This window comes from Prionailurus viverrinus, chromosome A2, assembly GCF_022837055.1.
Source record: "Prionailurus viverrinus isolate Anna chromosome A2, UM_Priviv_1.0, whole genome shotgun sequence".
NCBI classification, from domain to species: Eukaryota; Metazoa; Chordata; class Mammalia; order Carnivora; family Felidae; genus Prionailurus; species Prionailurus viverrinus.
Genome location: NC_062562.1, coordinates 117,118,951 through 117,132,921, shown reverse-complemented (window position 1 = coordinate 117,132,921; position 13,971 = coordinate 117,118,951). Strand labels below are relative to the sequence as shown.

At 35.4% G+C, this 13,971-nt stretch overlaps 1 protein-coding gene across 6 annotated transcripts in view; it reads right to left on the bottom strand.

Annotated features, from left to right (window-relative positions):
* PALS2 (protein associated with LIN7 2, MAGUK p55 family member) overlaps nucleotides 1-13,971 on the bottom strand; it is a 111,411-nt gene that overhangs the window by 58,084 nt on the left and 39,356 nt on the right. For 5 of the 6 annotated variants that reach the window (XM_047849707.1, XM_047849706.1, XM_047849708.1 and 2 more), the window contains one exon: nucleotides 6,496-6,614. In XM_047849707.1, coding sequence (XP_047705663.1) covers nucleotides 6,496-6,612 — 117 coding nt within the window. In that variant the 5' untranslated portion in view covers nucleotides 6,613-6,614. Of the gene's footprint in view, nucleotides 1-6,495; nucleotides 6,618-13,971 lie in introns of all 6 variants that reach the window. The other variant, XM_047849702.1, reaches the window with a different exon arrangement.

The window sequence follows — 13,971 nt, the reverse complement described above, 5'->3', positions numbered from 1 at the left end:
GAGTACTTGAATGTCCATTTGATGGTTAATTAACACACACGCTATATTTGTTTCAAGTGTACATTTGACAAATTTACACATTCCTCAGCGCACACCATGATAAGTATAGCCACCACTTGTCACCATACAATATTATTTCCATATCACTGACTATATTTCCTATGTTGTACTTTTAATCTCCATGACTTATTTTTTACACCTGGAAGTTTGTGCCTCTTAATCCCCTTTACTCATTTCACCCATCTCCCACCCACCTCCCCTCTAGCAACCACCAGTTTGTTCTCTGTATTTGAGAACTATTTACAACAGCCAAGCTATGGAAGCAACGCAAGTGTCCATCGATAGATGAATGGATAAAGATGATGTGGTATACTGGGACTACGCCAAAATAAGAAGCTTTTGCAGCAAAGGAAACCATCAACCAAATGACAAGGAATCCTATTGAATGGGAGATGTTTGTAAAATGGGCAGAGGACCTGAAGGGACATTTTTCCAGAGAAGACATACAGACGGCCAACCGACACATGAAAAGATGTTCAACTTCATTAATAACAAGGAAAATGCAAATCAAAACCATAATGAGATATCACTTTACACCTATCAGAATGGCTAGAAGCAAAAAGACAAGATATAACAAGTGTTGGCAAGGATGTGGAGAAAAAGGAACCTTGTACGCTGCTGGTAGGAATGCAATCTGATGCAGCCACTGTGGAAAACAGTATGGAGGTTCCTCATAAAATAAATAATAGAAGTACCACATGATCTAGTAGTTCCACTACTGGGTATTTACTGAAAGAAAACAAGCATGGTAATTTAAAGATATTGGCACCCTTGTTTATTCCAGCATTATTTACAATAGCTAAGATATGGAAGCAGCCCAAGCATCATTGATACATGAATTGATAAAGATGTGTGTGTGTGTATATACACACACACACACAACAGAATATCACTCAGACATTAAAAAGAATGAGATCTTCCCATTTGTAAAATACGGATGCACCTAAAAGGTATTACACTAACTGAAATAAGTCAGACAAAGAAAGACAAATACCATATGATTTCATTTACGTGTCGAATCTAAAAAACAAACAAAAAGCACAAACAGACTCATAAATACAGAATACAAACTGATGACTGCCAGAGGGGAAGTAGGTGGAAGGATGGGCAAAATATGTGAAAGGGAGTGGGAGATAACAGACTTCCAGTTATGGAATGCATAAGTCACGTGAACAAAAGGTACAACATAGGAAAGCAGTCAATGGTATTGTAATAGTGTTGTATGGTGACAGACGGTAGCTGCACTGGTGGTGAGCAAAGCATAATGTATAGACTTGTCAAATCACTATGGTGTACACCTGAAACTAAAATAACACTGTGTCAACCCTATTTTAAAAGGAAAAAAAAAATTTTTTTTAATGTTTATTTTTGAGAGAGACACACAGAGGGGAGAGGCAGAGAGAGGGTGAGATACAGAATCTGAAGTGGGCACCAGGCTTTGAGCTGTCAGTATGCACAGAGCCTGACGCAGGGCTCAAACTCACCAACAGTGAGATCGTGACCCTAGCAGAAGTTGGACACTTAACTGAGCCACACAGGCACCCCTCAAAAGAAAAAAATTTTTTAAAAGATTACATAGTGTGTGTGTATATATGTATATATGTGTATATATATATACACACATTGATATCCATACAACAATGGAAAACTACTCAGCCATAAAAAAGAATGAGATCTTGCCATCTGCAAAATATGGATGGACCTAAAGGGTATTATGCTAAGTTTATTTATTTTTTTAATTTTTTTTTCAACGTTTTTATTTATTTTTGGGACAGAGAGAGACAGAGCATGAACGGGGGAGGGGCAGAGAGAGAGGGAGACACAGAATCGGAAACAGGTTCCAGGCTCCGAGCCATCCGCCCAGAGCCTGACGCGGGGCTCGAACTCACGGACCGCGAGATCGTGACCTGGCTGAAGTCGGACGCTTAACCGACTGCACCACCCAGGCGCCCCTAAGTTTAAATAAATCAAAGACAAATGCCAAATGATTTCATTTATATGTGGAATCTAAAAGACAGAACAAGGGCGCCTGGGTGGCTCAGGCGGTTAAGTGTCTGACGTTGGCTCAGGTCATGTTCTCGTGATTTGTGGCTTCGAGGCCTAAGTTGGGCTCTGTGCTGATAGCTCAGAGCCTAGAGCCTGCTTCAGATTCTGTGTCTCCCTCTCTGCCCTTCCCCTGCTCACACTCTGTCTCTGTGTCTGTCTCTCTCTCTCAAAAATAAACATTAAAAAAGTAAAAAGTAAATTAAAAAAAATAAAAGAACAAATGACCTTTTGATTGCTTTTTAGTCTAATTTTCTAGTTATATTTTAAATGTCTTCACTTTCTCTTTTCTTCTATTAAAAAGATATTAATTATTTAAAAATATTTGTTTATAAACTCTAATAAAAGCATCATCTATGGAACTGCTTCCATTATTTTTCTCGTGATTATTAGTCACGTATTCCTGTCTCTCCATGTGTCTAGCAACATATGCCTCTCTGTTTCTTCAGCAACTTAACCATTTTTCCTCTACTTGTACCAGGAGTATTGGCCGGCTGTGACTTAATATCTCTTTCTTGGAAGTAGATGTCTTCCCTTCCTCCTAGAATTTTTTTTCTTTCATTGTAGGAATACGAAGTTATCATTGCTCCCATTTATTGAGAAACTGCTTGAATGGTGGATACTATTGGTTATTCTGTTCTTAATTTCATTTTTATCATAAGATTACACTAGTACCTGAGCTGCTCCAAAGCCATCCAGCCATTTCCTTTATCGAAAATAGTGATCAAGATGATCCTCCATAAGGCCAGTATCAATGGCACCAAAGCCACATTAAAAATATTTTTTTACCAGAAATTCTTAAGAATACACATGCACACAAAAACCTATGCTGTAGTAGAAAGAGCACAGAATTTAAAGAAAGAAAACCTGGTCTACACCTCATCTCTGTCACTTACTAGGACAGTGACCTTAGACAAATAATTTTTGTACTTTGAATCATGATTTTCAATTCATTAAGTTGCTGTGAAGACAAAACAATGTATTTTGTTCTTTTAATGTTTATTTTTGAGACAGAGAGAGAGAGAGACAGTGAGCGAGAGCATAAATGGGGGAAGAGCAGAGAAAGAAGGAGACACAGAATCCAAATCAGGCTCCAGGCTCTGAGCTATCAACATAGAGCCTAACATGGGGCTCGAACCCACAAACTGTGAGATCATGACCTGAGCCAAAGTCAGACGCTTAACTGAGCCACCCAGGTGACCTCAAAACAATATATTTTAAAGACCTCTGTAAATTATAAACACATTTTAAGATGTCTTACATAATATTATTATCTAGTTTCGAAATCTACAGATCAAAAGCTATAAATTAAACAGAGACACAGGTATAATAGATATGTTGGTAATAAAAACTGACAACTAACACCAAAGGAAGAGTCAAAAACTATTTTAAAAGTACCAATTAGAACTAAGGGTGAGTTAGTCAATATAGCCTAAGTAGCCCCTACATATTTCAATGTACCCTGAAGCTATTAGTCTATCTTGACCTGGTACGGTAATTGGTATTTATAAGAAGAAGCTTGAATTCTAAAGTAAATCATATCCTGGGCACCTGGATGGCTCAGTCGGTTAAGTGTCCAACTCTTGATCTTGGCTGAGGTCCTGATCTCATGGTTCATGAGTTTAAGCCCTGCATCAGGCTCTATGCTGACAGCCTGGAGTCTGCTTGGGATTCCGTCTTTCCTTCTCTCTGTCCCTTCCCCACTTGCACTTTCTCTCTCTCAAAATAAATAAACTTAAAAAAAAAAAAGTATGTAATCATATCCTTTATTATTACTATTAAAGTATTATCTAATAAACTTTAGAAAGATTGCAATCAAAAATTACTAGAGTCTCTCCTAGGAACTTCCACTACTAGTAGACTTCCACTAAGTTACAGCACATTTGAATGGTTTATTTCAACAATATTTGCTTATGGAAATAAAAGGGAGTGATGGGGGAGGGGGAGGGACTTGAGAAAGAGGGAGGCTAGACCACAGCATCAGTAACCTTGTGTGATGTGATCATTAACCTTTCTGGTAAATGCAGCTGGCAGTTCTCTGAGGTTCCTCATTAGAATATAAGGAAAGCCACACAGATATTGCACAGACTATTCAAAGATTATTTCATTTACACTGAGAGCTATTACTCTGCTTCCATGTAGCAGAAAAATGAGGTTACAACAATTATTTTTTGTATTTTTTATTTTTGTGATAAGTCGTCTTATCAACAGACAGAGACCAGCTAATTTGGCAATGAGAAGAAAATCAAAGCAGATATAAGCCTCTCCATTCACAGGTGCCCTTCCCCCAGAGATCTTCTCTAGGTAACCTCACCTGGTCTGCCAGAAGAGGAGTGAAGGAAAGATATTCACCATAGTGTGACTGCTTAGAAGTTCCTGTATGAAAAGGAATAATTTGAAAGCACTTGTGATGGTTTATTAGTTTTACAGGATTCTCTTTTTCCTGGTTTCTCTTTAGAGGGGAAAATAACATGAATTCAAAAGCAATTCCAGTCTGAAGCACAACTATTTGCTTGCATAACAAAAATCTCTCATCTTTTTCTACATATTAATAGTCTTAAATGAGTTAAAAAGAAAAATACTTTTTAATGTTTTAGAACTCTCTAGTAATAAAAAATACAAGAAATAAAATTTTTCTTTCATATTCCTATAATTCTCCAAAGTATTAAAATAAGTATTTAGATGTTTGAGTCATTTTTTTTCAAAAATGCTAAATCTGAAATCAAATGCATTGACCATTTAGTTTTACAGAATAGGGATAAATTAATTGGTTCATCAATAATTTATATAGACAGACTAAGGAAGACGCTATTAACTGCTACCAATTTTATATTATAGGCATTAATGTTTATGAAAGTATTTTTTAAATTTTAAATAATATCCATAAAGTTGTAAAAGCAAGTTTGAAATACTAACGGAAATGATCATTTCTGAATCTATCTCTCGTTGTGTAATTATAAGAAACCAATGTTTGATTTCCTCTGAAGTCCTGTTATATCTTCCCAAGTTGTTAAATACACTCTTAATTTGTATTTATTGAAAGACAGCTCAATGTGATAAAGTTTTTATTTTCCTTTAAGTTAATTCCAGGTACGAACTTTACAAATTCTTTTCCTATTTAGAAATTTTGCTTTGTAAACATTATAGAGTTGGAGAAGCCATAACTCATTAACTCTTATTTCGTTAGAATAAAAGGTTGGGATTGGTATACTATAAAAAAAATTACTAAATTTAAATTCCAGTTGGGTAATATACACATGGATTAGTTTGTACTGAGAAGCCAAAGCCTTTCTATCATGGGATCTTAGAATGGGTAAGGTTCTGAATACAATGAGGATCTGCATCATTAATTCACTTTTACAAATGGAAAATTTTGTAAAAGTATCATTTTATACAAGTTAGAAGAAAAAAAGATGGCACCTGGGTGGCTCAGTCGTTTAGGCATCCGACTTCGGCTCAGGTCATGATCTCACGGTGTGAGAGTTTGAGCCTCACACTGGGGCTCCTCTGCTGTCAGCATGGAGCTTGTTTTGAATTCTCTGTACCCTTCTCTCTCTCCGCCCCTCCCCTGTTTGTGCTCTCTCTCTCAAAGATAAAACAAACATTAAACAAAAAATTATAAAAAAAAAAAAAGAATAAAAGAGACTGTGGTTAAAAAATGATTATGGGAGGGGGTGAAATCAACATACTAGGTAGGAGTGCAAGAGGCAAAGGGAGAGACAAGATGACTACATGGAGGACAGGTCAGACAGCACATGTGGCACAGAGTTCCCAAGAGCAAGAATCATTTGAGGGAATGCTAAAGAATGGGAGAGCTGGGTTGTGAAGTAGTTAATACACCACGCTTTAGTGATATTTATAAAAATTAATACAGGAAATAGTATAAATGAAATAAAACTGGACGAAAAATACTTGTAAAAGTGTATTTATGGATGAGTGAAGGACATAACTACAGAGTTCATTACAAAAAATACTCAGAATATCAGGGTTACCCATGAAAAGACAAGATTCCAAAAAGTACTAGATATAGGAAGTCAAGAACCAGAATGAAAAACAGGTACATGTTCTAATGTAAAAGAAGAAAATCAGTATCTTGCTATTGTTGAAATGGAGATAGTACCAGGATCTTTTTCACAGGTTCTGTTACCATTTCCCTAAAACTTTAAATGTGTTAGGTTAAAACTAAGAGTCATTTTATCTTGTATTAAAAGTCTGCACAGGCGAGGCAAAAGTGGTCTAATTTTTGTGTGCATGATTTCATTATGTGATAAGTGTTACTATTTGCCAAGCAAAAGGTATATCAACCAAGTCCTAAATTAGTAATATCTAAAAAGACTTCTGAAAAGACAATTTTAAAACTAATTGAGTAATCTTATGAATAAACCACTATACCTTAGCAAGTGATTTTACAATAGGATTCTCCATAATCCCCTTGAGGAAAATAAGGTCTATTTCTTCTGCTCCTGTAGATGAGGGCAGCTCTGTAAGGTTATCCAACACTTGCTGCATTGCTGCTAAGATAAAAGCAAAAAACAAAACAAAACCAAAAAAACTTAAATTACAAGCCATTATGAAATATAATTATAAAATAAGATATATTTTATATACGCAATTTAAATAAAAAGACATTAACAATTAAGACTCTTTTGAAAAGTTATGTTTTAATAAAATGAGTTGTTAAATGCTGTAAGTTTCAAGTTGAATTCCCATGAGGACAGTTTTTTGTATGCCATTTGGGCTTTATCAGACTACCTTATACATACTTACCACTTTGCAGTTGCTTTATATATTTTTTTAATTTAAAACTTACTCAAGAAGAAATACAAAATTTTAATAGATCTATAAAAAAGTAAAGAGATGGAATTACTAATACAAACTTTCCATAAGCCCAGAATTAGATGGTTTCACTGGTAAATTCTATCAGACTTTAAAGAGGAATTTAGGGCGCCTGGGTGGCGCAGTCGGTTAAGCGTCCGACTTCAACCAGGTCACGATCTCGCGGTCCGTGAGTTCGAGCCCCGCATCAGGCTCTGGGCTGATGGCTCGGAGCCTGGAGCCTGTTTCCGATCCTGTGTCTCCCTCTCTCTCTGCCCCTCCCCCGTTCATGCTCTGTCTCTCTCTGTTCCAAAAATAAATAAACGTTGAAAAAAAAAATTAAAAAAAAAAAAAAAGAGGAATTTAAAACAATACTTCACAAACTCTTCAAAAAAAAAAAAGAGGGAATACTTCCCAATTATTCTATAAGATCTTGATACTAAATCCACAAAAAAGTATCACAAGAAAATTACAGTCAATATCCTTTATAAATATAGATGCACAAATCTTTCATATAATACTGGCAAACTAAATCTAGCCACATATGAAAAGGACTGTACACCATGACCAAGTACAACTTATCCCAGGAATACAAGAGTGGTTCAACAACAAATAAAAGTCAATCAGTGTAATACACTGTATTAACAGAACAAAAAAAAAACAAAAAACAAAAAACAAAAAAACATGGTATCTCAAGAGGCACAGAAAAAGCATTTGACAAAATCCAAACCCTTTTCATGATAAAAATATTCAACAAACCAGGAACAGAAGGGAAATTTCCAAACTTCATGAAAGGTGTCTATGAAGAATCTATAACTAACATGATACTTAATGGTGAAAGACTGGATGCCTTCCCATAAGATCAGGAACAAGGCAAGTGTGTCTACTCTTGCCACTTCTATTCAACATTATAGTGGAGATTCCAGCCAGGGCACTTAGGCGAGAAATAAAAGGCATCCACACTGGAAAGAAATAAGTAAAACTATCTATTGTTGCAGATGATAATACCTAGTATACAGAAAATCCTAAACTATACACACAAAAAATTATTGAGTTCAGCAAGGTTGCAGGATACAACCCAAAAATACAAAAATCAATTGTATTTCTAAATATTAACAATGAATAATCTGAAAATGACATTATGAAAACATTCTTTTTACAAGAGCACTAAAACAATAATTACAAATAAACGCAACAAAGGAAATGCAAGATTTATACACTGTAACTAGAAAACATCATTGAAAGAATTAAAGAAGACTAAAATAAATAGAAAGATACCTTATTTCCATGGATTGGAAGTCTTAATGTTGCTAAATTGGCAAACTGATCTACAGACTTAATGCAATCCATGTCAAAATCTCTGCTGCCCCCTTCCCTTTTATTGCAGAAACTGATAAGCTGAATGTTATAAAGTTGTCAAACATTCCCAAACTAATTTGTACATTTAATGGAGTTCTAATCAAAATGCAACAGACCCTCCCACATGTTTTCAGGCCAGGTCTGGCTTGTTTCCCACCTCCCCCCCCCCCCCCCCCCCATAAGGAAATGGCCAGGGAGTTCCAGGAAACCTGGGCTGATGAGGCAGGGAAGTGGGAAAAACCAATGCAGTTCTCCACAGGTTGGGAAGGGCACAGTGTTTGGCAGTAACTGGTTGTCCTGGGGCAATGTTGTGCTAGTGAATGTCTACAGGAACCAGGTATACATTGTTAGTTTTAGCAAAAAGCAAATCATGTGCTTTACAAGGAAATCTTGAAAAGGACCTCAAGTCCCTTTGGGACCCATGCTCCTACCCGATATTCCACTATTCAGGCTTCATGATATGCAGTATGAACCCTAGCTCCTTGGGAATGATGATGCAAGGCTGGTACAATGGAAACCCAAGGAAATCAGAATTGTTACAACTATCTAACCAGGATGAAAGCTCTGGATGCCATCCATGCCTATGAGATCCCGTTTCAAGCTGAGGCTGGTATCCCCCTTCCATTATGGGTGAGAACTTCCCCCCACTACCTGCTAGAACTTTGAATCAGTAGTACTCCTTTCATGGAGTACTTGAAGCCCTCACTGGTACCCTGTTCCTGCTGGATGGCTAGATGGCCCACTATGGGATATGGGTCTGTAGCAAGTACTGAGAGAGTACTTGGTCTAACAGGAGACCCTGACCAAGCTGGCCACCATAGTCAAGGCACAAATTGGGAGCTGTCTGCAACACCAACAGTCAGCAGCTAGAGACCTAACTAAAGTCTCCCCAACAGCCACCATGTAAAAAACCTCCTCTCCAGTTAGAAGAGTCAACATGCCAAGCACTTCCTTGAATTACAGAACTTTGAGGACAATGTAACACACTGGGGAGTACTCTGATAGAGCTGAAGGACTCTCATTGAAGACTGAGCCAAACAGACTGCAGTGTGCTTGCCGGGCAGGTTCAGACTGGAAGCCAAAGCCTCACTGAGTCCCAAGCTCCTAGAGATCATTCCCCAACCCTTTCTTATAGGCAGTTTCAGAACATCCACTAACACTTTGTTTTCCCTTGGTAACACTTTTCTCTGGAGTTGAATTCAGATGTTATTTTTAACATTCCTGTCAAGGCTTCCTTAAAAGTCCTCACTTTTTTTCTTGTTCCTTTCCCCCCCCGCCCCCTTCTTGGTTTTGATCATAGTTTGTCTGCCTTGTTCCAGGCTATCTAATCCCAAAGGTGAGAGTTGAGATGAAGGGACTTGGTCTCTTCCATGGATTCCCCTTTTTACGTGACTGAATGAGAACCATCTGGGTTTTGGGCATCTTGGAGTAGATTAGTAGGGTAGGCAGACAGAAACTGGTGAAGAAACTGGTGAGGCAGTAGGTGTATATGGAACAACCTACCCTGGTGTTCCAGTTAACACAACTTCCCTGACATGCAAGAATTTGCTCTGACACTTTCATTTCATACTATCATGAATAAAATGAATAATGTTCTGACCTGGCATAATCCCTTTCTCCCTCATGTATTGGGATGCTATGGGATGGTGTGACGGAATGGTTTCCTCTAAATCAATTTGTTGGTCTGACTTTATAAATTAGTTATCTAATAACATGACCTATTCAAAAAATGCCATTGTTCTTTTTAACAAAATTATCCTCAGAGCATATGAAAAAAATGAGGAACTGTGAGAAAATTGTAACAAAAAGTAATGAAAATTAACCCTATAAAATATTAAAACATAAATTAAACCTATCAAATCTAATGTATGTAAAACCTTAACACATAAAAGAGGAAGCTCTCTATAGTGGGGACCTAGCAAAGTTGAGTGGGAGCCAGGGAAGTAAAGTGTCCTCCTTTACTCAGAGATTCCAGGGATAAAAGAAAACCCCAAAACTCAAAAGTTTCCTACAAGTTCCACTCCTCCTCCATAATCACTATAGGATGGACCCTTTATTCAGAAGCTACATTCAATGAAAAATATAAATGGAATTCTTATTTAAGAGAAAAATATATTGAATATATATATTCACATATAAATATATGTGAATATATATATTCAATGACATATATAAATGGAATTCTTATTTATGACATATATGACATATATATTCAATGACACATATAAATGGAATTCTTATTTAAAAGTATATTTAATCCAGATCATCCCATTACAAAAATGAACAAATCAAGAATCATCAAACACTTACGAAAGCTAGCAGCATGAATATGACTCACCGAATTCAACAAACAGAAACATTAACTGCCAAAGAAACAGAATTACTGGGGTGGGAAGTGGGGAGGAGAAAGAGTAAAAGAAAGAAAAAAAGATGAAATTATAATGTGTAGGAAGATCAAACTGAAAAATTCTCCCACTAAAAATTTTCTTTATGAGAAGAAAAACATAAAAAAAAACTGCTGTGGATCACAAAGACCAAAATTTACAAGATGATGGGAAATTCATTAATAGACAGAAGGAATTAATAAAAGGGAAAGCAGCAATCGATAAAAAACAAAACATAATTTGATCAATAAGCTGGCTCTTTCAAAAGACCTATAAAAATAGATAAGTGTTTGGCTAGTCTGATTAAGAAAAGACATAAGTAACACTAGGGATGCAATGAGAAAGTAACTGCAGGCAAAAAGAAGATTAAAAAGAGAATGTAATAAACAACTTTATTTTAAAATCTAGTCAAGTAGAGGTTTTTCCTGGAAAATGTCAACGACAGAAGTGTAGGAGAAAAAGATAAAAATAGAAATAGATTATAATAGAAGAAACTGAAAAGGTTTTCAAAGATCTACCTTCTTAAAAAGACACAGCCAGGAGAGATATAAGAATAAATTCTATCAAACCTTCAAGAAAGAGCTACTTCACATTTTTAAAAGAAAGTATAGAAAGGACTGAAAGCATTCCAACTTCAATGCAGATTTCAAAACTCAAAAAAAAAAAATATATTAAACTAACGAGCATATATGCAAATACCTTAAACAACGTACTAGCAAATTTAATCTAACGAGGTCTTGAAAAGTAACAATAGCCAAGTAGACTTTATCCTAGTAATATAAAGATGACTTAACATTAAGAAAAATATGATGTAATTTGTCACAGTATAAGAAAACCCTATCATCTCAATGTTTTGAATACAGCACATCAAATAAAATTAAAAACCTAATCCTGATGGAAAACTGCTACCATAATAAGAATAGAAGAAAGTCATTTTATACCAGAATCTATATGAACTATCATACTTAATGGAGAAATGGCAAAGGCTTTACCATTAAAGTCAAAGATAAGACCAGAATGCCCACTCAGGCCAGTACTTTTCAAAGCTATATTATAAGTTTTAACCAAGGTATTAAGACATTACATTTTAAAAAACTACAGATGTTAACTATCTACTTGGAAAAGTCTCAAGGAACCAGCTAAAACATTATTTAAGTCAGGAGTTTTAAGTTAAAGGAGTTTTGCTAAGTGACTAGACATAAGAGCAATAAAAAAAAACAAAAAAACAAAAAAACAAAAAAAAACCTTTCCTAATAGTAATAACCAACTAGAAAACATCATTGCAGGGAAAAAAGAGATCCCATTCACAATAGCAACAAAATCTATTTTGCAAAAATAGTAAAAAATGCTAAAATAAAAATTTTCATCCATATAGGTATGAGAAAAACTATAAAATACAATGAAGAATGTTTAAAATAAATAAATGAAGAGACCATATCCTGGGATAGGAAGATTTAGTACTATAAAAATTGTCAATTCTCTCCAAATTTTTCTTTAAAAAAAATCAATAAATCCTAATAGAAATCCCAACAGGATTTTTTTAATAAAATTATTCCAAAATTTATTTGAAAGAGAAAATGGGTAAAAGTAGCCAATAATTTTAGAAAATAAAAGCATAAATATAAAGGAGTAACCTGCATTATCAAGTATAAAAACAGTATAAATTAAAATAGTGCAGTATTGACACAGCAATGGCAACAGACAAATCTTGAAAGAAATGAGCTTGGGAATGTAAACTGGTTGCAGCCACTCTGGAAAACAGTATGGAGGTTCCTCATAAAATTAAAAATTGAATTACCCTACGACCCAGCAATTGCACTACTAGGTATTTATCCAAGGGATACAGGTGTGCTGTTCTGAAGGGACACATGTACCCCAATGTTTATAGCAGCATTATCAACAATAGCCAAAGGATGGAAAGAGCCCAAATGTCCATTGATGGATGAACAGATAAAGAAGAGGTGGTGTGTGTGTGTGTGTGTACAACAGAGTATGACTCAGCAATCAAAAAGAATGAAATCTTGCCATTTGCAACTACGTGGATGGAACTAGAGGGTATTATGCTAAGCGAAATTAGAGAAAGACAGGTATCATACGACTTCACTCATACGAGGACTTTAAGATACAAAACAGATGAACATAAGGGAAGGGAAGCAAAAATAATATAAAAACATTATAAAATAATATAAAAACATAAAAGACTCTTAAATATGGAGAACAGAGGGTTACTGGAGGGGTTGTGGGAGGGAGGATGGGCTAAATGGGTAAGGGGCATTAAGGAATCTACTCCTGAAATCACTGTTGCACTATATGGTAATTAACCTGGATGTAAATTTTAAAAAAATTAAATTTTAAAAAATAAAGTAAAAAGAAGGAAATAAAATCTTTTAAAAAATTAAAAAGGAAAGAAAAGAAAAAAAAAGGAAAGAGATGAGCTAACCAGGATTTAATATGCTAAAGGTGACATTTCAAATCAGTGTGGGTAGGGTTCAGTTAAATATGGTAGAATAACTACTTGAGTTTATATTCTTTCCCTTCAGAACTTCTATTAAAATAGTAGCAAAGTATTAATAAAGGTAAAGCCCTACAAAAATAAAGAGAAAAAAAGGACAAAAAATAGCAAAAAAAATATTGGAATAATACAAAAAGAAACTAACTTAGAGCAAAGGTAGACTCTACCTCCTAAATACTTGTGGAATATAACAACTTCTTTCCATCACCCCCTCATGAGTTCTAGCCATCATCATTTCTTATCCAGACTACAAGAGCCTCTCTTGTGTATATGTGTGTGTTTGTGTGTAATTAACTGAAACCTAGATTTTATGGCCTGTAATACATTGCTAGATTCAATCTGCACCATCCTTTATAGCTTTAGTTATATCAATCCTATCCCTGTCCTGATGCAAAGTCCTCCTTCCACTTGCCACCCCATATTCACAACCACTTTTGTGTACTTAATTCATACTCACCCTTTAGGAGCAGGATTTCTATGTCCCTGGCTGCCCCAATTAGGATAAATTCTCCTAACATATATTTTCACAGTATTCTATACATTATAACTCTGATAAACCTATAATTAAGTACTTTGATATTTGTTTAATGTACAATTTCTTTTCTAAACTCTAATTTAGCATAGAAATTGTATCTGTTTTGTTCAAACCCATATTCCCAGCCCACAGTCTGGTACATCCTACGTTCTTCATAATACAGTTTCAGTCACAAAAATGTACCATTTTTCTCCTACTAAAATCAAGAATAGGGGGTGCCTGTATGGTTCAGTTGGTTAAGCATTTGACTCTTGATTTCAGCT